The sequence below is a fragment of the Pongo abelii genome, chromosome 15 (assembly GCF_028885655.2).
Source record: "Pongo abelii isolate AG06213 chromosome 15, NHGRI_mPonAbe1-v2.0_pri, whole genome shotgun sequence".
Taxonomy (NCBI): domain Eukaryota; kingdom Metazoa; phylum Chordata; class Mammalia; order Primates; family Hominidae; genus Pongo; species Pongo abelii.
The window spans coordinates 92,585,107-92,610,150 of record NC_072000.2 but is presented as its reverse complement, the minus strand read 5'-3'; the positions used below and the strand labels follow the sequence as shown (position 1 = coordinate 92,610,150).

The 25,044-nt window shown below is 45.6% G+C and overlaps 1 protein-coding gene across 4 annotated transcripts in view; it reads left to right on the top strand.

Moving 5' to 3' along the window:
- Positions 1 to 25,044, top strand: part of KCNK10 (potassium two pore domain channel subfamily K member 10) — a 152,267-nt gene that overhangs the window by 55,925 nt on the left and 71,298 nt on the right. For all 4 annotated transcript variants that reach the window (XM_054530370.2, XM_063715672.1, XM_054530371.2 and 1 more), the window contains one exon: positions 7,439 to 7,788. In XM_054530370.2, the coding sequence (XP_054386345.1) occupies positions 7,439 to 7,788 (350 nt within the window). The remainder of the gene's footprint in view (positions 1 to 7,438; positions 7,789 to 25,044) is intronic.

Sequence of the window (25,044 nt, the reverse complement as noted above, 5' to 3'; positions counted from 1 at the left end):
GGGCAAAGGTTGCTTGTGGGGGCGTGGCAGTGGGTGAGGCCCAGAAGATAGGCAGGCACCAGGTCCTGGAAGGGAGAGTCGGGGAGCAAGGCTTGGAGCCTGCACTTTCCTCTGAATCTTGGTGGTGCCTTCAGAGGATCGTTAGCAGGGGTCCGTGTGATCACATTGACGCCTGAGAGAGCGACACCATGTACATGGCTGGGATGTGGAGGATGGATTTAAGGGGGACAGGACTGAAGGCTGTTGCAATGATTCAGGTGAGAGAAGATGGGGGTCTGGACTAAGGGGACAGGAAAGGACAGATGTGAGATGAGGTGGCAGGCAGTTCTAGCTCCCTCTTCCTCCCAGTCTGCCTTGTTTTCCTCGTCTCATGGCTCCATAGGGTCTCAGTCATTTCATCATAGCTTGATCTCTTCCATCTGGAAGTGCAGCCTGAAGTTTTGAAGAGAGCAGGGAGCAATGCTTCCCCCAAAGGGAGAGCCTCTCCTCGGGTGGCGTTTTGGGACCATGGCTTGCTTACTTAGTGCATACAGACTTAGTGTTACTACTATTCTTACCGGGATCAGCTTGATTGCCTTTAAGGTAGGGCTGTCCCATGGAAACAGGGAAAACATGATTTGGTTGTTGGGGTATCTGGAACCAGAGGCAGCACAGACACTGCTCTAAGAGCCTTTGGGACAACTGGAGGCCGGTGTTGGTGGAGCACCCGAGGTGGAATCCTGCACTCCTCATCTTTCCTGCCCTTTTCCTAACACCTCCCTCCCCAGTGGCCTGAAGTCTGCCTATGCCTATCCAGGCTGAGCTGTGACCAGGGACTCTTTGGAAGCTCTGAGCCATCAGCACAGGTGGCCCCGGAATGATTCCAGACCTGGAGTAGGGGTGGGAGGTCGGCTGTGGGGCGGGGGGAGGTGAGAAGAGGGTGTCCTTTCCCTCTCGCCAGGGAGTCTGCAGTCACAGTTGCACTTTGCCTGGGTCAGTAGGCAGAGTCACGCTGCTGTGTGACAGTGGCACTGAGGCAGCTGCATTTCAGGTTTCCAAGAGACTCTGAACCCTTGGTATGCCATTTGTTTCAGGTGACGTGGAGGAGTGGAGGCACTCGGGTTAGGTGTCTGAAGATGGATTTAAGGATGCCGCTGGTTGTTAGCTTGTCATAGGTTGCTCAGTGTCACCTCTCTGGCCCGTAGTTTCCTCATCTGTCAATGGGGGCAGATAATAATCATCACCTTACACAGAAGGTTTGGTGAAGATTAAAACAGGTTCACTGGCTGGGTGCAGTGGCTCACACTTGTAATCCCAGCACTTTAGGAGGTCGATGCCAGCAGGTCGCTTGAGGACAGGAGTTTGAGACCAGCCTGGACAATGTAGTGAGACCCCATCTCTACAAAATATTAAAAAATTAGCTGGGCATGGTGGCATATATCTGTGGTCCTAGCTACTGGGGAGGCTGAGGTGGGAGGATAGCTGGAGCCCAGGAGTTCGAGGTTACAGTGAGCTATAATTGTGCCACTGCACTTCAGCCTGAGTGACAGAGCAAGACCCTGTCTCAAACAAAACCAGGCAAAACAAAAACAGCTTCATGCATGTGTAAGATCTTTGTTAATTCTTCCATTAACTCTGAAGGCAGCATGCGTCTTATTAATTTATGTAGCTCCAATGCCAAATGCAGTGCCAGGCAAACTCAGTTGTTTGTTGATTGAACGAATGAATGGATGGTGCAGTAATATCTGTGGGGCTTGAGAAAGCCTGAATAATGTCAACTTATTAAGAGCTTGTTCAACCGTGAAAAAGTCGATTTCCACATGTGCCCCTCCGTATCACCGACATTTAGATGAAAATGAAATATGTGCTGATATTCTTTTTTTCTTTTTTTTTGAGACAGAATTTCTCTCTTGTCACCCAGGCTGGAGTGCAATGGCACAATCTCGGCTCACTGCAACCTCCACCTACCTGGTTCAAGTGATTCTTCTGCCTCAGCCTCCCGAGTAGCTGGGACTACAGGTGCATGCCACTGTGCCTGGCTAATTTTTGTATTTTTAGTAGAGCCGGGGCTTCACCATGTTGGCCAGGTTGGTCTCCCACTCCCAGCCTCCCTAAGTGCTGGGATTACAGGTGTGAGTCACTGTGCCCAGCCATGCAGATATTCTTGAGGAAACATTTTAAAATGAAAACTAGCAGAAAGGATATTATCTTTCAACATTTCCTTTCTCATCAATTCTTGGCAGCACTTTTGCTGCCCAGTACTCTTCTGTTGGAGCCGTGAAGTGTGATAGGACATTACTTTATGGATCCATTCGTTATTGATACGTTATGTAGGAAAGAACTCCACCGCCATTCAGAAACTGGAGTAGTCAATCTCATAGACTGGAAAATATTTTTATGCCTATTTGAAACAAATGTTCCTATTTTTTGGGATAAAAGGGCCCTTTCCCCCCGGAATTTCTATGTTTCCTCTTTTCCTGTTCCTACACTCTGCAGAACTGACTTTGAAGTCAGATGATTCCCTTTTTAATCTGGCTTCTCACTTTCGGGCCGCTTAACCTTGACTTAGCCATTGAACCTGTCTGGGTCTCAGTTTCTTTGTCTGTGAAGTGGGGCTGTGTTGGGCATGAGCATGCGCCTACAGGCCTCTAACTGGAGGAAGTGTCAGTGATCAGGGCCCTGGCTGCTGCCCTGATCTCCACAGCTGGGCTTGCACTGCGGGTACATTGCTCCCGGGCTGCTCCCAGCCAGTGTCTGTGCGCAGCAAGGATACCACAGCAGGATTGTTTCTGGGAGACACAGGACTCCTCAGACAGCTGACTTCAGCTCAAGAACTCCTTGATGGGCTTGCTAAACTTCCTTAGGCTGGAAGATGCTTACCTCCTTCTTCCTTCTCTCCTTCCTTTTCCAGGGGTCCGACTTACATAGAGTCTAGTGGCTGTTCTAGCCTCCCCAACTCCCTCTCATTTTGTCTCACACATGCATTCCCCCTAATAAAATCCATGCACATTTAATCCCTTCTTGGCGTCTGCTTCTGGGGGGACCTACCTGGACTCATGCAGTGTGACAATTTCTTGTATTGAGGACAGTGATGTAAGCAGAGTGTTTGTCAGAGTGACAGCATGAGTAAGTGCCCAGTAGACCATCAGGGCTCCTGTCACCTTCACCACCATCAGCATCACCATCCTCATCACCATCTGGCCAAGTTTGCTTCTTTGTTGGTTCCGGGCACAGAGAACTCCAGTGGTTCATTCCAGGTCACAAGGCAACTTTGTATTAGGGTGAGAACAACTATGGCTTCTAAGGAGAATAAATGGATTAGTGAAAATACCATTTAAAAATTTATCCAACTTGGCTGGATGCGGTGGCTCACGTCTGTAATCCCAGCACTTTGGGAGGCTGAGACGGACAGATCACCTGAGGTCAGGAGCTCAAGATCAGCCTGGCCAGCATGGTGAAACCCTGTCTGTACTAAAAATACAAAAAATCAGCCGGGCATGGTGGTGCATGCCTGTAGTCCCAGCTACTTGGGAGGCTGAGGCAGGAGAGTAGCTTGAACCCGGGAGGTGGAGGTTGCAGTGAGCCAAGATTGTGCCACTGCACTCCAGCCTGGGTGAGAGAGCAAGACTCTGTCTCAAAAAAAAAAAAAAAAGAAAAAAGAAAAAAAATTTATCCAACTTAAGCACAATCCAGATCCTTTTCTAGCCATTGAGATGTGCAGTCTTCTTTGCCAAAACAACCAACTCCATTTTTAGTGAAATGCACAAAAGGTTTTGTAACATTCTGAGATCTGTGCCGGTACTCCTGACAACTACAAACATACTCCAGCCAGTAGACCAGGGCTACTCATTTGCCGTTCCCGAGAACCCTGTGGATGTTTAGAAAAAAAGGTGGCTGCTATTATTCACATTTCACAGTAAGCAAACAGAGAAACTAAGTGACGGTTTCGAGGTCATGCTGTCACTGATGGATTTGGGACTGAAACTCTGGTTTTTGCTCTGATGCTTTGGAAGCTCAGGAATGGGTGGATTCTGTTCAAACTCTGCCCTAATGGACAGTCTCTTAGCAAACTGGCACCAGGACCAGAGACCTTTCTCAAGCCCAATTCTGCCCAGCCTCAGGGATGCTAGAAGCTTGGGAAGCATCCATGATGCAGGTCAGTGAAGGAGACCAGCCTCCACTCACCTTCATGCTCATGCCATTGCATGTCAGCTGATGAGGCTTTAAGCTAATGTTGGTTACCTGGTGCTGTGGAGCTTGTTCCTTAAGCTGACTGGCAAGCCCCTGAGGCTGGGAGGGACTGTGCCTTATCCCCACCATACCATACCCCTTTGTGCCCATTCAGCATTAAATAAATGTTTGTTTTTGAGAGTGCTGGTGATTCTGATGGGGCTTTTGTGTGAAGGAATTATCACCACCACCACCACCACCACCAGAAAACAACATTTGCTCTATGCCAGGCACTATGCCAAGAAATTGAGATCCAATGATTAAAAGATGAACTTTCTGACTCCAAGAAGTTGGTAGGCTAGTGGGGAAGATCGGCACGCTGGGCCTGCCTGGAAGAGCCCAGGACGACTTCATAGAGGAGGTAGCTTTTGGCTGAGACTAAAGAGGATGGGAGTTTTCCAGGCAGATGAGGGTGGGGAAGGGATTAGTGGCTGAGAGGACAACACCTGCAAAGGTGTGGAGGTGTGAACAGAGCACTGCTGTGTTTGAGGACATGCTTTCAGTATTGCTGGAGTGCCAAACTGTTTGCCATTTGACGCTGCTCATCCATGTTGTCTGTGTGGTTTGGATGTGCCAGCATTCCTTCCACCCTTCGTTCACTTATTCCACCATCATTGATTGTCTACCCACCATGTGCCAGGTACTGTGCAGAACACTAGGGGTGCAGTGGTGAGGGTTAGACAGGGTGCCTGCCCTCATGGAGCTTTCAATCTAATGGGAGTGCTGGACAAGGGCGCAGGCTGTATCAGCAGCACAGCACAGTGAGTGCTGGGCAAGGAAGACGTATTAGTCTGTTTTCCTGCTGCTAATAAAGACATACCCAAGACTGGGTAATTTATAAAGGAAAGAAGTTTAATGGACTCACAGTGCCATATGGCTGGGGAGGCCTCACAATCATGGTGGAGGGTAAATGAGGAGCAAAGTCACATCTTACAGGGCAGCAGGTAAGAGAGCATGTGCAAGGGAACTCACCTTTATAAAACCATCAGATCTTATGAGAGTTATTCACTATCACGAGAACAGCACAGGGAAAGACCCGCCCCCATGCTTCAATTACCTCCCACTGGGTCACTCCTCCAAGATGTAAGGATTATGGGAATACAAGTTAAGGTGAGATTTGGGTGGGGACACAGCCAAACCATATCAGGAAACCTGAACTAATGGAGGGCAGATTCATTTCCTGGGGCTTCCGTAGCAAATTGCCACACATGTAGTGGCTTAAAGCAACACTAATTTATTATTGTATGGTTCTGGAAGTCAGAAGTTCAAAATCAGCCTCATTTGGCCAAAATCAAAGGGTAAGCAGTACAGGTTCCTTTGGGAGGCTCTAGGGGAGGATCCTTCCCTTGCCTTTTCCAGCTTCTAGAGGGACCACATTCCTGTGCTCATGGCTGCATCACTCCAACCTGTGTATCTGTCCTCACCTCCCTTCTCTCTCTGGCCCTCCTGCTTCCTTCTTATAAGAACTCTTACATTATATTGAGCCCAACCATATAATCCAAGATCATCCCCCATCTCAACATTCTTAATCACATCTGCAAAGTCCCTTTTGCCATGTAAGATAACATTCATATATGTCTTGGGGATTAGGATGTGGACCTCTTTGTGGGCCATTATTCTACCTGCCTCCAAGGCAGGAGGAGAGAAGGTGCTCCCAGAAGTGATATTTAATCTGAGATTTCTGGGTCAGAAGCGGGATACACATGGAAGCAAGGAGGCCCCTTGGGAGGCTGCTGGGCTGGTCCAGGCAAGATGTGACGGTGGGCTGGATGAGGCTGCTGACCACAGGGGTAGGGGAAGGCCCAAGGGGTGAAATACAGTGATGAGGCAGAATGAATGGGAGATGTGGGCAGTGGTAAAAGAAAGCCACCTTAGGCAAGGCTCACCTTCTCGGCATCGACAGGAGCAAGGGGGAAAGTGAATGCAACGTCTTTAGGGAAAGGTTAGCAAGAACATAATGCCCAGGTTGCTGATTCTAATGTATAGATCTTTCAATCAAGATTCCAGACAATTTTGCGTTTGTGTAAATCTGAGGGAAATTTAACGTGGAGTGATTTTATTGGATTGGATAATATGCCATAAAAGACTGACATTCAGCTCGGTTTCCAAAGAGAGAAACTGATTCCGAGGGCCTAGGAGGAGAGGCAGATGTTTACAAACTTAGATTCTTCTAAGCCACCACCTCTACAGCCAGGTGTTTTGAACAGGGAGTGACATAACCTGCTCTTTGACTTTTCCAACAGTGATTGAGCAGTTTAACTCTCCGCTGGAGTGGGACTGTTTGCCCCACTTAGGTAATTAGGTTTATCATCTACTAATACCTTCTTTACACAACATCCAGCCTGCACCATGACAGAGACTATAAGAAGAGTTGGAATAATAAAGGGAGAACAAAACTGGAGTGCAGTGGCCATTCATTGTTGCACAAGACATTTCTGTGATGCATGATGGCATTGCGTGTGCGTCACAACCCCAAACTTCCTGCCATCGCAGAAAAGCCTCCAGCTGAACCTATTTCTTTCTAAAGTAATGAAATTGCCCTACAGAGAACAGGGACCTTAGAGAATTCTATGTGCTTCGAAAACCAGGAAACAGTTTTTTTCCAATGACATCTTATTGGAAAACAATAGGAGAAAAATTCTATTACTCGTAGATCAGGAGTGGTTATGCCTAAGTCACATCTTCTATTAAGATATAACAAGCTCATCCTTTTTTCCTTTGTTTTGTGACAAGAGGACTTTTTAAGTCTCTAGACGTTCATCTCTTCTCTGCTCTTGGTATCACCAGCCCTTGGTGCTTGGATAGAGTACTTGGTTATTCCTCTCCTATTTACTTCCTCTCCAAGTTCAAAAACATGTTTGTTTTTAAATCTGGTGATTTGTTGTGTTCCTTACACATTGTTTCAACAAGGAAGCTAAGGGAGGAGGTGAATTATAAATGGCAGAGAGATAGCTTTCAATTTGGACCCTCGTAGAAAAATGTAAGCATTTCAAACTCAGTTTATACTTTATTTTTTTTAAAACTGGGACTCCTGGTACTTATTTTTTAGAACTCAAATGGGTACCTAGCAACTGATCAAATTCCCTAACTGCCGGCTTGGTGAACCAGCGTTTCATCCTCACATTTGAAAGCTGGCTCAAAGAAGACATCTGTGCTTTGTTTCTGACACATTTTGTATTCATTTATAAACAAACTCTCTTCTTCTCTGTCCCCCACCCTGACTCCTCAGTGGCCGTTCCCGCAGCAGCACCGGTGTGCCAGCCCAAGAGCACCACTAACGGGCAACCCCCGGCTCCGGCCCCGACTCCAACTCCGCGCCTGTCCATTTCCTCCCGAGCCAAAGTGGTAGCCAGGATGGAAGGCACCTCCCAGGGGGGCTTGCAGACCGTCATGAAGTGGAAGACGGTGGTTGCCATCTTTGTGGTTGTGGTGGTCTACCTTGTCACTGGCGGTCTTGTCTTCCGGGCATTGGAGCAGCCCTTTGAGAGCAGCCAGAAGAATACCATCGCCTTGGAGAAGGCGGAATTCCTGCGGGATCATGTCTGTGTGAGCCCCCAGGAGCTGGAGACGTTGATCCAGGTGAGCAGGGAGTGAGTCCATCTTAGGCCAACTGGTGGGGTGGATGGCAGTGTTGGTTTTATCTTTCTGGGTCTCTAGTCTTGCCTTCAGTTGAGAGGCTCTTGGTGGTCAGGGAAGTTCTCTCCAGGGAGGTGACATGTGAGCTGAGACCTCCAAGAAGCGATAGTGAGGCATGTGACAGTGTAGGGGAAGGAGGGTCTATGTTCTGCATCTGGTTTTGGATGAGTGGTCAGAGGCGGCAGCAGGCCAATGGAGTTTGGATTTTCAAGTTCAAGTCCACCTATGTGTGCTGATTAACTCCTTGATTCTGAACTCTGTGGAATGCTGGGATAGAACCCAAAGAAGGAAAGAATTTTAAATATGCAGATTTAGAATAAGCAGGGATATATTAACCTGTCCAAGGTCCATGAGGATGAGGTAGAGAAGAGGCCACTAGGTGTGTGGGTGAAGAGGCTGTCAGCGGCCTGAGACAGCTGTTATAGTGGATTTATGGGGATGAAATAATATGGATCACAATAGTAGTAATCATCAGGTTTGCTGTTTTTGAATACTTACTGTCTATCAGGGACTGTACTAAGGCCTTTACATACCCTGGATATTAAGGAAAAAAGATTCATAGGAAAATGGAAGCAGAGAACTTGAACTGCAGCCTAAAGAAGCAAGGCAACACTTCTGGGCAATGGATGTGGACTTGGCAGGGGTGGACTGTGGTGGTGAGGAGCTATAGGAAAGCCAGAGAGTCATCTGCGGGGCTGTGGTGCGAGGGACTGGATCAGGAGGGTTGAGAAGTCTGGGAAGCCAGAGAGAAAAGCAGTTCCCACGAGGAAGAAAGGGAAATGGTGGAGACGCCTGTTGGAGGGCTTCACCTTGGACGTGAAGGAGGAAGGCTGCCTCTGAGGCTGAAGTTCTACTTTCTATCCCAGACACCCTCCTGAACTACAAAGAGCTGGTTTTGGTGGAAGGTGGTGACATTTATGGAGGTGAGGGAGAGTGTCATCTTTCTGGGGGCTCTGAAGTTTGGAAGGTGGAGGGATGGAAAAGACAGCTTTTACAATTCCTTCTGGCTCTGGGATGATGCACATTAAATTCTAATGGCTGCAACAATCCAAGATAGTGTAGGATTTACCAGTCTGCGCTGTTTTATTATTTATTTATTTCCTACCATACCGCTAGAGTAGGGGAATTCTGATGCTGCTTATGGTCTGGCACCTTCACAGCAATCATATTCTTGTCAGTTAGTTTTAATAATGACTTGACGTTTAAATAAATAGAAATACAAATTCTTCCCTTCCTGGGAGTAAATATGATTTCATAACTATGCCCTGTAATTCTTCTCAAAAAAATAAAATGTTAAAAATCCAAGGGCAGCATTTCATATAACTGTTTCATAGGAAGTCAGTTCTCCGAATGGCTTTGTCTTTTTTTTAATTTTTCTTTTTTGAGACAGGGTCTCATTCTGTCACTTAGGCTGGAGTGCAGTGGTGTGATCATGGCTCATTGCAGGTTCAACTTCCTGATCGAGGTCTCAACTGATCCTTCTGCCTCAGTCTCCTGAGTAGCTGGGTCTACAGGCATGTGCCACCATGCCTGGCTACTTTTTGTGTTTTTTTGTAGAGACAGGTTTTCACCATGTTGCCCAGGCTGGTCTTGAATTCCTAGGCTCAAGCAATCCACCCGCCTTGGCCTCCTAAGGTGCTGGGATTACAGGTGTGAGTCACCACGCCCATCCCTTTTCTTCTTTCATGGGAAAATGCTACCACATTTGTGGTGATGAGATTTTTGTACTAATCAGTGCCAGATTTAAAGCCTAGCATGCTATAGAGAATGGAAGAAACAATTCTGGAGTAGTTTTAAGTAGGAGTATAATTACATTTATACACATTGTTGTGATGTGAGGTAGGATCCTTTTTAATTAGTTGTAAGACATGTAATAATAACCTGATAGGCGTTCTGAAGTGAATCTAGTATTGTGCTTGAATTTTCCTTCGTTAGGCAGTAAGATCTTGAAGAAAAGGAATGCGTTGTCTTATCTTTACCTCCACATGTGACTTATGCTTTGCTTTGCCTCTAATTATTGCCCATTAGATAAATGTTTTTAGGGCAAGATATCAAAGCAAATTGTAGAACACTGGTGATGTCACAACCTATCTGAGCTTATCCATGCATTTGTTGATTAATTCAGCACTTCTGTATTGCCCATTCTTTAACCCTCTTCTTTATGAGAGAGCTCAGAGACCTGAATGAAGGACAGTGTCGGGGAGCGTGGAGGTCCTAATTCTGATGCTGCCATGAAGACCAGTGTCCTGTTTTGACCTCAAAGATTTCTCTGTGAAATGAGATATGTGTGTGTATGTGTGTGTTTGTGTGAATGTGTCTGCACATACACACGTGTGTGCATTTAACATAATTTTATAACAATTTAAAACGCTGCTCTTTATTAGGCACCTGTTATGAGCTGGGCATCCTATACCCATTATCTCATTTAATCTTATCAACAACACTCTAAGTTCATATCATGATTCCCATTTTACAGGTGAGGAAACATCAGTTTCCTTAAAGAGGTGAGTAACTTTCCAACCCCCAAAGTGGTAGAGCTGGTAGTCAGTGCAAGGTTGGACTGACTGTACACTCTCTCATCCAAATAGTCTACAGGCCCTTTAAGTAGATCTTGGTTTATAATAAGCTCCAGTCTCTTTTAAACTTGTGCTTTATGTTGAATGCTGTATTAGTCCATTCTCACTATAAAGAACTACCTGAGACTGAGCAATTTATAAAGAAAAGAGGTTTAATTGATTCACAGTTCCACAGGCTGTACAGGAAGCATGGCTTGGGAGGCTTCAGGAAACTTACAGTCATGGCAGAAGCTGAAGGGGAAGCAGGCATGTCCTATACGACTGGAGCAGGAGGAAGAGAGAGCAAAGGGAGGGATGCTACACACTTTTAAACAACCATATCTTGGCCTGGCACAGTGGCTCACACCTGTAATCCCAGCACTTTGGGAGGCCAAGGTGGGCGGATGACCTGAGATCAGGAGTTCGAGACCAACCTGGCCAACATGGTGAAACCTCATCTCTACTAAAAATACAAAAATTAGCCAGGCGTGGTGGCGCACACCTGTGGTCCCAGCTACTCGGGAGGCTAAGGCAGGAGAATCGCTTGAACCCAGGAGGCAGAGGTTGCAGTGAGCCGAGATCATGCCACTGCACTGCAGCCTAGGTGACAGAGCATGACTCTGTCTCAAAACAAAAACGAAAACAAAAACTAAAACTAAAACAAAAAACTGAACAAACAGATTTCATGAGAACTCACTCACTATCACAAGAACAGCAAGAGGGAAATCTGCCCCCACCACGCCCCTCCTCCAACACTGGGGATTACAATTCCACATGAGATTTGGGGAGGGACATAAATCCAAACCCTATCAGACACTTCCCAGAATTTTAGCAGTCAAAAAGCATTAGATGGCCAGGTGTGGTGGTTCATGCTGGTAATCCCAGCAGTTTGGGGGACCAAGGCGGATGGATTGCTTGAGCCCAGAGTTCAAGACCAGTCTGGACAACATGGCAAAACCCTTTTGTACAAAAAAATACAAAAATTAGATGGGTGTGGTGGCCCACGCCTGTAGTCCCAGCTACTTGGGAGGCTGAGGTGGGAGGATCACCTGAGCCTGGGAAGTCGAGGCTGCAGTGAGCCATGATTATGCCACAGTACTCCAGCCTGGGAAACAGAGTGAGACCTTGTCTCAATAAATAAATCATTAGAGTTCCTGGCTGCCTAACAGGAAGCATTTCTCTTTCTTCTCCCTATACACATTGAGCATCAGTCCTGGACCTGGGATGCTTTTAGGTCTCCATCTACTTTGACTTACAGATTCATCCTTGTGTTTATCTACAGTCTTTCTCACAATATAAGTTAAGCAGGTTTAACTGCAGAAACTGTGTCAAGTCATTGCACCAAACCATTACGTTTTGCCCTTCAGTTCACTGATACCTTCACTAGGATGAAAGTGTCCACAGACCAGGGAGCTTTCTCACACTTTATGCCTCTGAGCAGCACTGTATATAGCGATCACAAGAAACACAGTATTTAAAAATAGTCTGTTTTCACATCTGGAAGGGTTTTCAGTGTGCTGTGTTTTAAGCTGGAAAGATAGTACTATTGTATCTCACCCAAGTCTGAAAGGAGTGACTGGTGAGTAGAAAGTAGATGGAAAGTATTTATTTCGTCATGTCTCTTGGCTGGATTGAGTGAACCCCTCATAAAGCCAAGCTGGAATGTGTGCTTCATATTATTAATAACCAAAATAGAGTATCCAGAGAAGCATGATGCCCTCAAAATGCCTGGATAGCCTAGAAGAGCCATAGCTCTTACAGCCATCGTGGGGAGGGATTTTCCAACAAGTAAGACCACTTCATGGGGTACTGTGGGACTCCAGAGGAGAGTAATGGGCCACTATCCCTAAAGGTGAAGAAAGATGGGTTGCTGTTATGAAGGGGACATTCTCATCCATTCATTTAGTCATTCATTCATCTATCCATCCATCCACTCGTTCTCAGAATTGCTGCTGAACTCCTGCCATATCAGGTAACATGCCAGGTGTTGGGGAGAGAAAGAAGAAGACGCTGCCGGGCTCGGTGACTCACGCCTGTAATCCCACCAGTGTGGGAGGCTGAGGTGAGCAGATCACGATGTCAGGAGTTTGAGAACAGCCTGACCAACATGGTGAAACCCTGTCTCTACTAAAAATACAAAAATTAGCTGGGCATGGTGGCAGGTGCCTGTAATCCCAGCTAGTCAGGAGGCTGAGGCAGGAGAATCGCTTGAACCTGGGAGGCGGAGGTTACAGTGAGCTAAGATGGTGCCATTGCACTCCAGCCTGGGCAAGAGAGTGAGACTCCGTCTCGAAAAAAAAAAAAAAGACACACCATAAGCAAGTTACTCACCTCTTGTTTCTTCATCAATAGAATGTGGCCTCAGGGTGCTGAGAGGATTAAATGCAGTAATTCATGAGAAAGGCTTTGAACTGTGCTTGGCACATGGTAAGTGCTCACAAAAGGATTATTATTGCTGCTTCTATTGCTGCTACTGTTCTTAGTATTATTCAGGGAGCTCAGAGTTTCAAGCAGTGGTTCTTAATGGGATGGGGTGGGGTCACCGGGGAGGGGATGTTTGCCTCTAGGGGGCATTTGGCAATGTCTGGAGATATTTTTGGTTGTTACAGCTGGGGAGGTGCTATAGACATCTAGTGGGTAGAGGCCAGGGTTGCTGCTAGACATTCTACAATGCAAAGCATAGACCCCACCTCCCATAAAGAATTATCCAGTTCAACATGCTAATAGGTTGAGAAGCACTGGAGGAAGAGGCATGTAAGCCAATAATTACTATCTGTTGGAATAGTGCTATCTGAAAGATGTCCAAAAAATGGAGCCCTAGTGAGGCAAATAGAGCTCAGAGAATATTTTGTGGTTATTTATCTCCTTCGGTCCCCACAGCTATTCTATGAGGAAAGTCTTTGGTGCCCACATACAGATGAGGAAGTGAGGCAGCAGGAGCTGAAATGATGGCTTAAGGTCACCTGGTTAGAAATGGAGGATCCAGGGTTTACTGCCAGGCAGTCTGACCACATATCCCAGGCTCTGAACCACCATGCAATGGAACAGAAACACGACATCTGGGAGGGATTCATTGGGTAGGCCATGGTTGGAGGGTATCCCAATGGCTGGCATGTGGCCCATGGGAAAATGCTAACAAGTTTGTGGTGACAAGAATGTTATACTAATCAGTTCCAGATTTCAGGCATTGAAAGTGGTCAGAATGGCTTGAACTGAGAAGTATGAGAGTACGTGGAAATGAGACTGGGAAGGGGGTCATGGGAGCTGGACTGAGGAGGTGCTTAGAGGACCTTTATGTTGTGGAATGTCGAGTCACTGAAAGCTTTAAGCGAGGCTTGGAAGATGGAAATTGGCTGCTGAAAAAACCTTTTAGCAATGAGGAAGTTGGGTTGGAGGAAGGAGAAACAGGAAGAAGGAATACCAGTTAGAATGTTGCAGCATCACAGGTGAGGGATGCTGAGAGATAGAGAAAAGGCTATATTTAAGAGAGTTGACAAAGAAAACTTGAAAATTACTCAAACCTCATTCAGCAAAGATTTCTGCTATGTGCTCCATATCCCTGCATGGCCTGTAGCCCCCAAGACTCTGGGGTTAACCTCCCCACATTAAATCCTGTACCACTTAATGAGCTGAGTGAATTGGGCAAATATCATGTTGCCCCCGGCCTCCACTGCTCTTCTGTGAAATGGAGATTGTGATCATAGTGTCTACTTGTTAGACACTATGGTGGTCTGAGGATTAAACAAAAGAAGCTCAGTAACCTTGAGCTCTTGTTATTGCTGCTGCTTATTTGTTAGGGAAGGAAGAAAAAAAGAAACCAGAAAACTCCTAAATGATGCGCATTGTGGAGTTCTGCTGAGGGAAAAGAGAAGAAGGTGTCTGAAATGCCCCTTGGGCTTCAAACCCTGCATTTTCTCATAGACAAATCTTATTTCTACTGTTCAAGTGCAGAGTGCCCATCACAGAAGTCGCTCCCGGAGTGCTAGGCTGGGCTGCTCACACCATGATGCTCTGTCTTTGTGTCTTGAGCCCAGGGAATCAGCACAGCAAGTTTCCATTCCATTGAGAGGGTTTACTGTGGGCATCTAGAATGTCATCTTTATCCTTCGTCTTACTGGAGACTATCAGTCTCACATTTATTAAGTAGACACTAGGGCTGGCTCCACTGATCTCTCTCCCCCCTGCTTCTCTGATTGGTTTGAGGCACAGTTTCAGAGAACCTGAGGGACGCAATGGGCTCAGGCGGCCTCAAAGCAGCAGGTCACCTGAACAGTGGAGTGACCATAGATTCCAAGGTGTGACCAAGTGAAAGGGCTTATATCCCCAATGCCTGACTGCAATTAAACCCTAATGAGGTGTGCGGATCTTCCAGAGGAAGGGCCAGGCCCTTTTAATAAGGACCCTTCTGAACAAAGAGACAAGATGCTAATCCAAATTCCACTAGGACCGAGTTTGATGTCCTAGGGCAAGCCGCTTAACCCGAGCTGGGGCTCAGCAGTTCAGCTCTTAGAGGACACAAAAGATGCATCCATCTCTAGAATCTTACCCCTGAGATGTGAGGGAGTGTGCAGACGATTGTAAATGGGTAACTTCCTGCAGAGCTGGTGTAATAATAAAATATAGCTACCACTTACTGATTGTTTAGTTTCCTCTAGACTCTGTTCTAAGTGCTTGATTCCTCTAGCTCATTTAACTCTTGCAAGAAGCCTACAAAGTAGGTACTTTTTTTATTCCTTTTTTTTAAAACAGGGTCTTGCTCTGTCACCCACACTGGAGTGCAGTGGTGAAATCATGGTTCACTGTAGCCTGGAACTCCTAGGCTCAAGCAATTCTCCTGCCTCAGCCTCCTCAGAATGTTTCTGGGGGTAGGTTGGTCCAATCCCCTCAGAGTGAGCAGGTTATCTCACTCCCTGGAAGGCTGGCTTCTTCCCTGCCTCTCTTCAGTCCTTGCCTCCAGCAAGTTACTGAAGTCCTCAGAGGCTTCTCCACCATGAAATGGACACTGTCTGTTCGTGGGACTACAGGTGGATACCACCAGACCCAGCTAATTTTTAATTTTTTTTTTTTTTTGGTAGAGACAGGATCTCACTGTGTAGCTTGGGCTGGTCTGAAACTCCTGGCCTCAAGCAATCCTCCCACCTCGGCCTCCCAAAGTGCTGATATTACAGGTTTGAGGCACCATGCCCAGTCTGAAGTAGGTTCAATCATCATCATCTCATTTTATGGATGAGAAAATAAATCCCCAAGAAGTTAAATAACTTGTCCAAGTCCAGACAGCCAATAAGTGATTAAACTTGGATTTGAGCCCTGGGAAGCCAGACTCCAGAGCCCACATAGCTGAACCCTTGTGCCGTACTGCTCACTTGCATCAATGGTGAGTATCCCCTCACTAACATGTAGATCTCTTCGTAAAGCTTTTACTCCAAGGAAGAGGCTGGAGGGAGAAGGAAACATGATTCAAGAAAACTGGGCTGTCTGGCATGGTGCTATAGCACTCCACGTGGGGAATATTGTGTTTTCAAAGGGTGTGTTAGAAGGGGAATGATCATGGACATTATATCAGATAGACTTGGTCCCTTAACACCACTAAACCTAAGGCTCCTCCTCATATTAAAGGGATCACAGTCCTCATTAGGATGATTGTGGGGAGTGAGTGAACCTAGCAGAGTGCCTGGCATGTCACTGGCATCAGAAAATGCTATTTCCTTCCCCCACCCATCTTTCTTCTCTCAAGCGAACTGAGTAGACAAAGATAATTATACCTGGAGTACTTGCATTTCTTTGGCAGTAGAATAAAGTAAATTAAGTGTATTTTTGAAGTTGAGGTTTCCATGAACTTGATTTGGTGGTCACTCTGTCCCAAAAAAGCCTTTATCTTTGACGTCCTCACATGCCACAATTGCTTATCTCCTTGTTCCCAGTGCAATTGTCTTAGAAGCTTCTGTACTGATTAGTCTTGGAGAAAGCCGTAAAACATTCCTCTTTCGTGATCCTCAAAGAATAAAATCGTGAGGAGCCTTCACTGACTGACAGGGAAGTGAAGAATGAATGCTTCGGTTTGCAGGGATGATCATTTGCAGCAGTCTTTTTTCAGGTTATGAATTCTGATGTTTCCCAGATGTTTTAAGATTTTGAGTGTCTTCAGGGGAGCTCGAGTGGTCCCATGGCTGCCATTTCTTCTGGTCATAGCCTCGCTGAAGGGAGTAGCATTTCACGGGAGTGGGTTTAGGGTTAGATGAGGCACCCATCAGGAAGGACATGGGATTTTTCATTCTAAGTGACTTGCCATAAAGCAAACGACAAGGATCTATTCCTCTCTCTGGAGAATGTTTCTGGGGGCAGGTTGGTCTAATCCCCTCAGAGCGAGCAGGTTATCTCACTCCCTGGAAGGCTGCCTTCTTCCTTGGCTCACTTCAGTCCTTGCCTCCAGCAAGAGGGGTCTCTCCAATGCGAAATGGTCACTGTCTGTTCATGATAGTTTTTCTGTCTGAAGAAAGTCCTGGGGCTTTCATCTGCCTGGGCGGGGCTAGGTCTGGAACTGCCTGGAGCATGAGCCTTTTGGGGGGTCTCTTCCCACCTGCTTTGTCTCTCTCTCTCTCCCCCCCCCAACCCTGACTGGTCCAGTGACTCTTTATGTTGGTGAACAGAAACTTTACCATTGGTTTTCACTTTATGACGTCTATGGGATTCCCGCCTCTGGCCCCAAGATGGCGTCTCACTCTGTTGCCCAGACTGGAGTGCAATGGTGAGATCTCAGCTCACTGCAACCTCTGCCTCCCGGATTCAAGTGATTCTCCTGCCTCAGCTTCCTGAGTAGCTAGGATTACAGGCTGCTTCACCACCCCAGCTAATTTTTGTGTTTTTAGTAGAGACAGGGTGTCACCAGTTTGGCCAGGCTGGTCTCAAACTCCTGACCTCAGGTGATCTGTCTACCTCAGCCTCCTGAAGTTTTGGGATTACAGGTGTGAGCCACTGTGCTGGCTAAGGATTTTTTTTTTTTAATCCTTTCCAGATAGAGTTTCAGATACTTTGCTCAGTACTGTGTTTGATGAGTATTATTTGGCAAGATTTATTATTTTTTTCATTAAAAAATTAAAAATGACCTATAATAATTGTATGTATTTATGAGGTACATCGTGATGTTTCCATACCTACAATGTATGATGATCAGATCAGGGAAATTAGCATATTCATCCTCTCAAACATTTATCATTTCTTTGTGTTGGGAACGTTCAATATCCTCCTTCTAGCTATTTGAAACTATATACTAGATTATTGTTAACTGTAGTCATCCTGCAGTGGTATACAACACTAGAATTTCTTCCTGTTATCTTGCTGTAATTATGTCCCCTTTAACAAATCCTTCCGTATCCCCTGCTCCCCTGACTCTTTCCAGTTAGCATCATTTATTAGGCACTGATTCTGTGCTGGCTGGGTGCTAGAGAGTTTACATGTATTACTTAGCTTCATTTGCCTCTCTCCATTGCACCAAGAGGCGGCCACTGTTGCTGCCCCATTTTACAGAGGGTAAAGTTCTTGCATCTAGCTAGTGACCAAAGCAGGACTTGAGTCTAGCTAGATCTCTCTGACTCCAGAGGCCACGCTCTCTTAATCATACTCTCCTTGGCTTGACACGGTGGGCTTAGAGAATACATAATTGGATCAAGAGAAATTCCTCCTGACGAAGGGAAAACCCACTCAAACGACATGATGAGAAGGCTCCTTTGTGACAGTTAGTGCTTGCCTTCTAACGCACAGCTCTCTCTCCTGTCCTCTCCCTGTATTTGTAACCTTTCTGACATACAGAGAGCCTCCATGACAAGCCTAGGGTGCCAGAGTGTTGGCCTCTGGCTTACTGACTCATTTTATTGGCTGTGCTTGTTTGGCCTGACTCCACCATGCTTTAGTGGAGAAGGATTTAGTCTAAGATGTGGGCAGCGGCATGTGAGGAGTGGGTATTGTGCTGTGGTCCTGGGTATGAACCTTTGATGTTGTCATGGCAACCAAAGCTGCTATTCTGCAGATGAGAGGACTAGAGATTATGAACTGCCAAACTGTCCTCTCCATACCCAAGGAGATGTTGGGTAATTTGCATGACCCATAAACATTTCCCAAGGCTGTGGCTCTGCCCTTCTGCCAAGACCCGAGTCACTCACTTGCTCACTCGCTTACTCATTTGCTCACTCACTCATTCATTCTTTCATTCAACAAACTTGTTGATTGCCTACTGTGCTAGATGCTGGGATGTAATGGTGAATAAAAGACAGAAATGGTCCCTGCCTTCTTGGAGCTTATAGCTAGGATGACCAAATGTCCCAGGTTTTGTGGTTCTGGAGTAATTGTTAATAGTGCCCCTTTCTCTCTCAAAAGTGTCCTGGGGCTGGGCGTGGTGGCTCATGTCTATAATCCCAGCACTTTGGGAGGCTGAGGCAGGCGGATCACTTGAGCTCAGGAGTTTGAGACCAGCCTGGGCAACATGGCAAAACCCCGTCTATATTTAAAAAAATGTCTTGGCTTGAAAGATAAAATATATAGTGACCCTACTTGTAGACAGTGGGAGAGCCAAACCTTATGCATGTTATTACACAAATAATTGTAACTAAAAGCCAGATGAAAGTTGCAAAGGAGAGGGAGCTAGAGCTATGGGACACCCGAAGAAGAGAACTGATTTAGTAGGACAAGGATTCCAGGCAGAGGGCCTGAATCAAGGCCCTGGATGGGAGGAAGCAACATGCCATGGCTGAGGACTTGAGAGAAGTGAACAAATGTGGCCAAAGGGCATTTAGCAAAGGGAACTTAGAAAGCAATTTGGCTGGAGACAGGCAGGAGCCAAACCACGCAGGGGCTGATTCTGAATTTTATCTTAAGAGCACTGTGAAGCTTACAGTTATGTTTTCAGTAGCAGAGTGATATAATCTGGTCAATCAGTACATTGCCATTTTGGTTCTTCATATAAACCCAAAGGGTTTTAAGTTATTCATTCATTAATTCAATAACTAAACATTTATGGAGTGGTAACTGTGGCACTCTGCTAAGTGTTTTGCTCTGGACTTCTGAACTGAATTGTCCTCAGTGGTGCCAAGACTCAACTCTTGGGGGAAGCCTTTATGGGCCCTTTATGTTGGGTCATGTACTGCTTGGCCCCATTTGCCCTACACTCGCTAGACTCTCTTGGGTGACCTTTACTTTTCTCTGTCCTCTTTCCATGACTGTGAGATCTTTGAAGTTGAATCTATGTCTTTTATCAATATATCCCTTCTGCCTGGCACAGTGGCTGGCCAATAGAAGATGCTAAAGGCTTGAGGAATGAAGGAATGGTGTTTTTTGTGTCTGTTCTTTTTTTTTTTTTTTTTTTTTTTGAGACAGAGTCTTGCTCTGTCTCCCAGGCTGGAGTGCCTTGGCACGATCTCAGCTCACCGCAACCTCCACCTCCTGGGTTCAAGAAATTCTTCTGCCTCGGCCACCCTAGTAGCTGGGACTACAGGCGTGCACCACCACGCCCAGCTAATTTTTGTATTTTTAGTAGAGACAGGGTTTCATCATATTGGCCAAGCTGGTCTTGAACTCTTGACCTTGTGATCTGCCCACCTCCGCCTCCCAAAGTGCTGGGATTACAGGCATGAGCCACCGTGCCCAGCCTTTGTATCTGTTTTGAAGACCAAGAGCCCTTCATTTAGAACTTTCACAGAAGGAAAGCAAAAAATTCTTTTGTTTCTATGTTATACAAGTCTTTTTTCTTTTTGGTCTGGTTGTCAATAGTACTTCTCTGGATCTGCCTCCTGTATTCAAGTGATTCTTCCGTCTCAGCCTCCTCAGAAGCTGGGACTACAGGGGTGTGCCACCGCAACCAGCTAAGACAAAAACTCACCTTTTTGTCTTCTTTATGCATGAGTAGATTCCCTTGGTATCTATAGCCGTCAAAGCTTTATCTATTTCCATATTTAGGGACATAAGGATTTTTAGGAAAGCAGTGTGTTGGAAAGCACAGCACCTGAGATGTTCATGGAAATCCTTGTTGTGACTTCAGAGTGCAGATCCAGAGTAGCCCTCTGCTTGTCTGCCCTGGGCCATCCCCTATTTCAAGCAGTCTTTAGTCCAGGAAGTTTAGGTAGCAGTTCAGGCAGCAGGTGAGCTCTGGAGAGTGCAGGTTCCAGTTCTTTGAGCCCAGGGGCACAACTCTGAGTTGAAGTGACTCCTCCTGGCTGTTGCTTTGAATTCAGAAGAGCTGCCCTTTCACCAGCAAAGCAGTCACACAAAAGATGCTTCAATATGTGCAAGATCAGGCCTGCAGCCCCCAGCCTGTGTCTACAGGCCTCCGAGTCATTATTATTACTGTTTCTATCCCTGGGGTTATTGATTTCATCACTGTTTAGTGAAGGAGATCTAAAGCTTTTAAGCCAGAAATTAAAGAGGTAATGGAAATTGGTATGCCACTGGAAAATGAATTTGCAAATGAGAATTCAATGTTCTAAAAAAACTCCCATAAAAATAAAACCAAAACCCAGAAGTGAATGCTCCTGTGACTGCATTTTTATACAAATGTGCATGGGTTTGTTCTCCTTTAGAGTGTGGCTGTATACATTATGGAATAATGAGATTTTGATGGTGTCTGGTTCCTACAATTGCTCTTATTACTTATCACAATATAATGTATTCATTTATATAACTAATATTTACTTAGTACCTATAATGAAGCAGGTGCTGTGTTTGGCTCTAACGATTAAAAAATAATAAAAAATGCAAGATGCCTCCACCCTGTCCTCAAGGAGCTTGAGGTTCAGTATTAATTATATCGCTAGCTAATTCTGGCATAGTGCTTACTGTGGGCAGGAACTACTCTAAATGCTTTATGTGTAGTAACTCATTTAAATTTTACATTGATCCTATGAAGTGGGGTAAGCAACAGAGGAACAGAGAAGTTAAATAACTTGCCCAAGCTGAAGTGAGAGGTGTGATCCAGCCAAGGCAGCCTGGCTCTAGAATCCATGCTTTTTAGCCATGATGCTCTACTCTAGTGGATAGTTACAGCCCAGTAACTATCGGTTACTAGATTGGTTCTAGAAGACAAGGAAGCACTCAGGTCCTTAGTCACAGAGCAGGAGTCTCTGACTCAACCTGTGGGACCCCCAAGAGGACCTTCATTCACCTGTGAGTCAACTGCAGAGAGTCATGATTACCTCCTGGTTGTCCTTTAGAGTGACAGGGCTTTGTGTCTTAACATAAGGTGTTGAGGCTGGGTCACCCTTTTCGATCTAAAACCAACGTCCATGGATTATCATTCAGGTCTGCAATTAAGAGTAGCTTATCACTTTATATTGGGAACATTTACTTTTCCTTCCTTCTCTATGGAAATGGGCAGAAGAGATGAAAAGCCTGCTGGTGCAGCTTAACTTTCCTGAGTATGTGAGTGTTTAACCTTTTGTTTTTTTAAAAATGGGATGAGACATACAAATTATGACTTCTCTATGCTGTCCTTTTTTTTTAGTTGGAATAAGGTGACATGACAGATGAGCTTTAGAAAAATGTTTGGAAGGTGAACAGAGAACTATCCATGGAAGATAGATGGCTAGAGTTAAAAGAGAGGACTTTTAACCAGTCTCAGCTCTCACGCTTCCTAACTACTATAACCATGGACAAGTTACTTCTGTTTTCTGCAGTCTCACTTGTGAAATGGGACTAGTAATAGAATCGATGATTACAGAGTTTTGTGAGGACTAATTAGGATAATAAGGCAGAGTCTGGCACATTGCAAGTGCTGGCAGCTATGATTAATTTTAGGAGGATTCTAGAACTTTCCCTGAAGTTTCTAGCATTGTCTCCACTTCCTTGTTTCTCCCCTTATCAGACTATGCTCACGGGAGATTTGGTGACTCATTCTTAAGGAGGCACAGAAAATGATTTTTTTTTTTGGCACAGAATCTTGTTCTGTAAAGGGCAGTCTTGCTCTGTGGAGGCTGGAGTACAGTAGCACGATCATGGCTTACTGCAGCCTCTGCCTCCTGGGCTCAAATGATCCTCCCACCTGAGCCTCCCGAGTGGCTAGGACTATAGGCATGCACCACCATACCTGTCTAATTTTTGTATTTTTTGTAGAGATGGGATTTTGCCATGTTGCCCAGGCTGGCCTTGAACTCCTGGGCTCAAGCAATCCTCCTGTCTCAGCCTTCCAAAGTATGGGGATTACTGGCGTGAGCTATCATGCCCAGCTGGAAATGAAATCTTAATTTGTGATTAATATTGATCGCTCAAAAGCAACAAAGAGCCCTAAGATAAATAGCTACAATAAAAACAAGATAGCAGAAGCCTCTCTTTTTCATGATGTTATTAATCATCTAAATATTAAATTTCAGGCTCTGTTCAATGCAATGACAATGGAAGGAATAGTAACCTTCCATTTAGTGCACAGTGTAATGAATCAGAATTCCTGTAGCTGCTTTTGTAGTCCAGTACAGTTTTTTAAAAATAGAAATTGGATAGACCCATTTTTAATGGGAATGATCTCAAGTGCAGAGAGAGCAAGGCATATATCAAACACTCTCCTCGGGACCAGGGCAATTTTTCAACATCAGTTGGCAAATTCGTTATTCTGCCTGGAGAGCGTAAGTCCAAGCTGAGATGAAAGAGTGACAGCTTGTTGGTCTGAAAGTTTATTGATCATATCAAAGTATACACATCTATCACTGATTCCTTAGTGGACTTGATCCTTTCCTCGTGGTTTAAAATTTATCTTATTTCATCCTTCCGTATAGTCAAAGAGAGACAGAGGAAATGCATTTTCCATCATAAGGCACAATTTAGAAGCTACAAGAGTGCCCCCAAATATGGCCTGGTCTCATAAGATAATATTTAGATAGATTAGTCATTAGTGAATACCCAAGGGGCTAATGAAATGAGTCTCAGAAATCCCCATTATAAGGGATTAACTTGTGCTAGCAAGGAAAGCTAGCGTGTCTAAGACCATACGCCATGAGCAAGCATGCTAGCCCATCCTGGGTTTCTCTCTCCTCTTCTCCAAACAGATTCTCCACTTGCCCTGTCCTTTCTGCCAGTGGCCTTCACTTTAGATTTATAACTAGGCTGTAAAGTTCTGATGAAAACTTACTGCCTGGCTCCCTGAGGACCTGAGGAAAGGCTAATATTTGTACATAACTGGGTACTTAGGGCAGTAGGAAAATACACGTCATTGTAATATCCATCACAGCACTGAAGATGCCTCTTTCTTTACCTTTTTATGGTCTGGTCTGCTTTTTATGAGGGACTCTGAGGTGGTGTGGCAGTTAGGAAGGCCACTTGATTGGGGTGTGTCCACTCAGGTCAGCCCAGGCTTGACTGCCATATAGGCCATCTGTCTGGGTGGGAGGTAAAGGCACACGTGCGTCAGCCTGCATTCTCTTCCCTTCGTCCTATTGCAGATAGTTGGGTGTCCCAGGCTGGGTGTGAGCCAGCCTGCCCTTCCCAGAGGTGGGAAGCTGTGCATCTGAGATAGAGAAAGAGAAGAACTCGAGGTAGAGAGAAGTGCCTTTGTAGAGTTCAGGATGGTGAACTTCCTGTTGACAATTCTAAGAGCATTGTTTGCTAGCTTTGCTGTGCACCAGATGTGTACTGTACACACAGCACTTTACCATTCTCAGTGTCATGAGTCCCTTGGGGGCAGCAGTGTTGCACACTGTACTAGGTCCTCACCAGGGCTGAGTTAATCTGTACTCTAGGAAGTGCTCCGAAAGGGTTCCTATTACTAATACTCCTGAATAAGAAATGACAAGGCACAGTGCCTGAAGTCTTATGTTCATTTTTAAACAACTCTGACAACAACCTTGCATAGAAGGTATTAGTCCCTCATTTTATAGATGAAACCGAGGTTCAGAGAAGCTGAACAACTTGCAAGGCTGAATGGTTACCGCTTTATCCAATAACTTTCCCTGTTGCAAGAGTAATGTATAAGGTGCTTCCACCGTCTCCCTCTCTGTACTGAATCCAAGACATCTCTGAATCAGCCACAAAAGTGCCTCGCTGGGGGTGGCCCCAGAAATCCTCTCTGAGACCCTCCCATGGTTGTTTGAAATATCGTGAACTCACCTTGCCCTTGGAAGATTCACTTCTGTGGCTGTGGAATATTTATATGTGAAATACTTCTGAAGCAGGTGAAAGAAAAAGTAATTGTGGCAAGCAAATTAAATATTGTCTTTCCACTTCAAACCCGAGGCTCTTCCGCCACAAATGTGTGAGGAGGTGGAGAGATGTTGCTGCCCTGCTGCTGGGGTTTTGAATCATTAGGGGCATTTTTGAGTAGTAATGAATGTGGTCTGCCAATTGCCTTTCTCACAGGGGTTGTGGCTTTCCTCCCAACTGCTAATGGCTGGAATAGGCTCACTTTTTTTTTTTTTTTTTTTCTGAGACAGAGTCTCGCTCTGTGCCCCAGGCTGGAGTGCAGTGGCGCGATCTGAGCTCACCGCAAGCTCCGCCTCCCGGGTTCACGCCATTCTCCTGCCTCAGCCTCGCGAGTAGCTGGGACTACAGGCGCCCACCACCATCCTAGCTAACACGGTGAAACCCCGTCTCTGCTAAAAATAGGCTCACTTTTAATACACTTTAGAAACCACTTTCCACACTCATGCCCTCACCCTGCCTCAATCCCTGGCTAAAT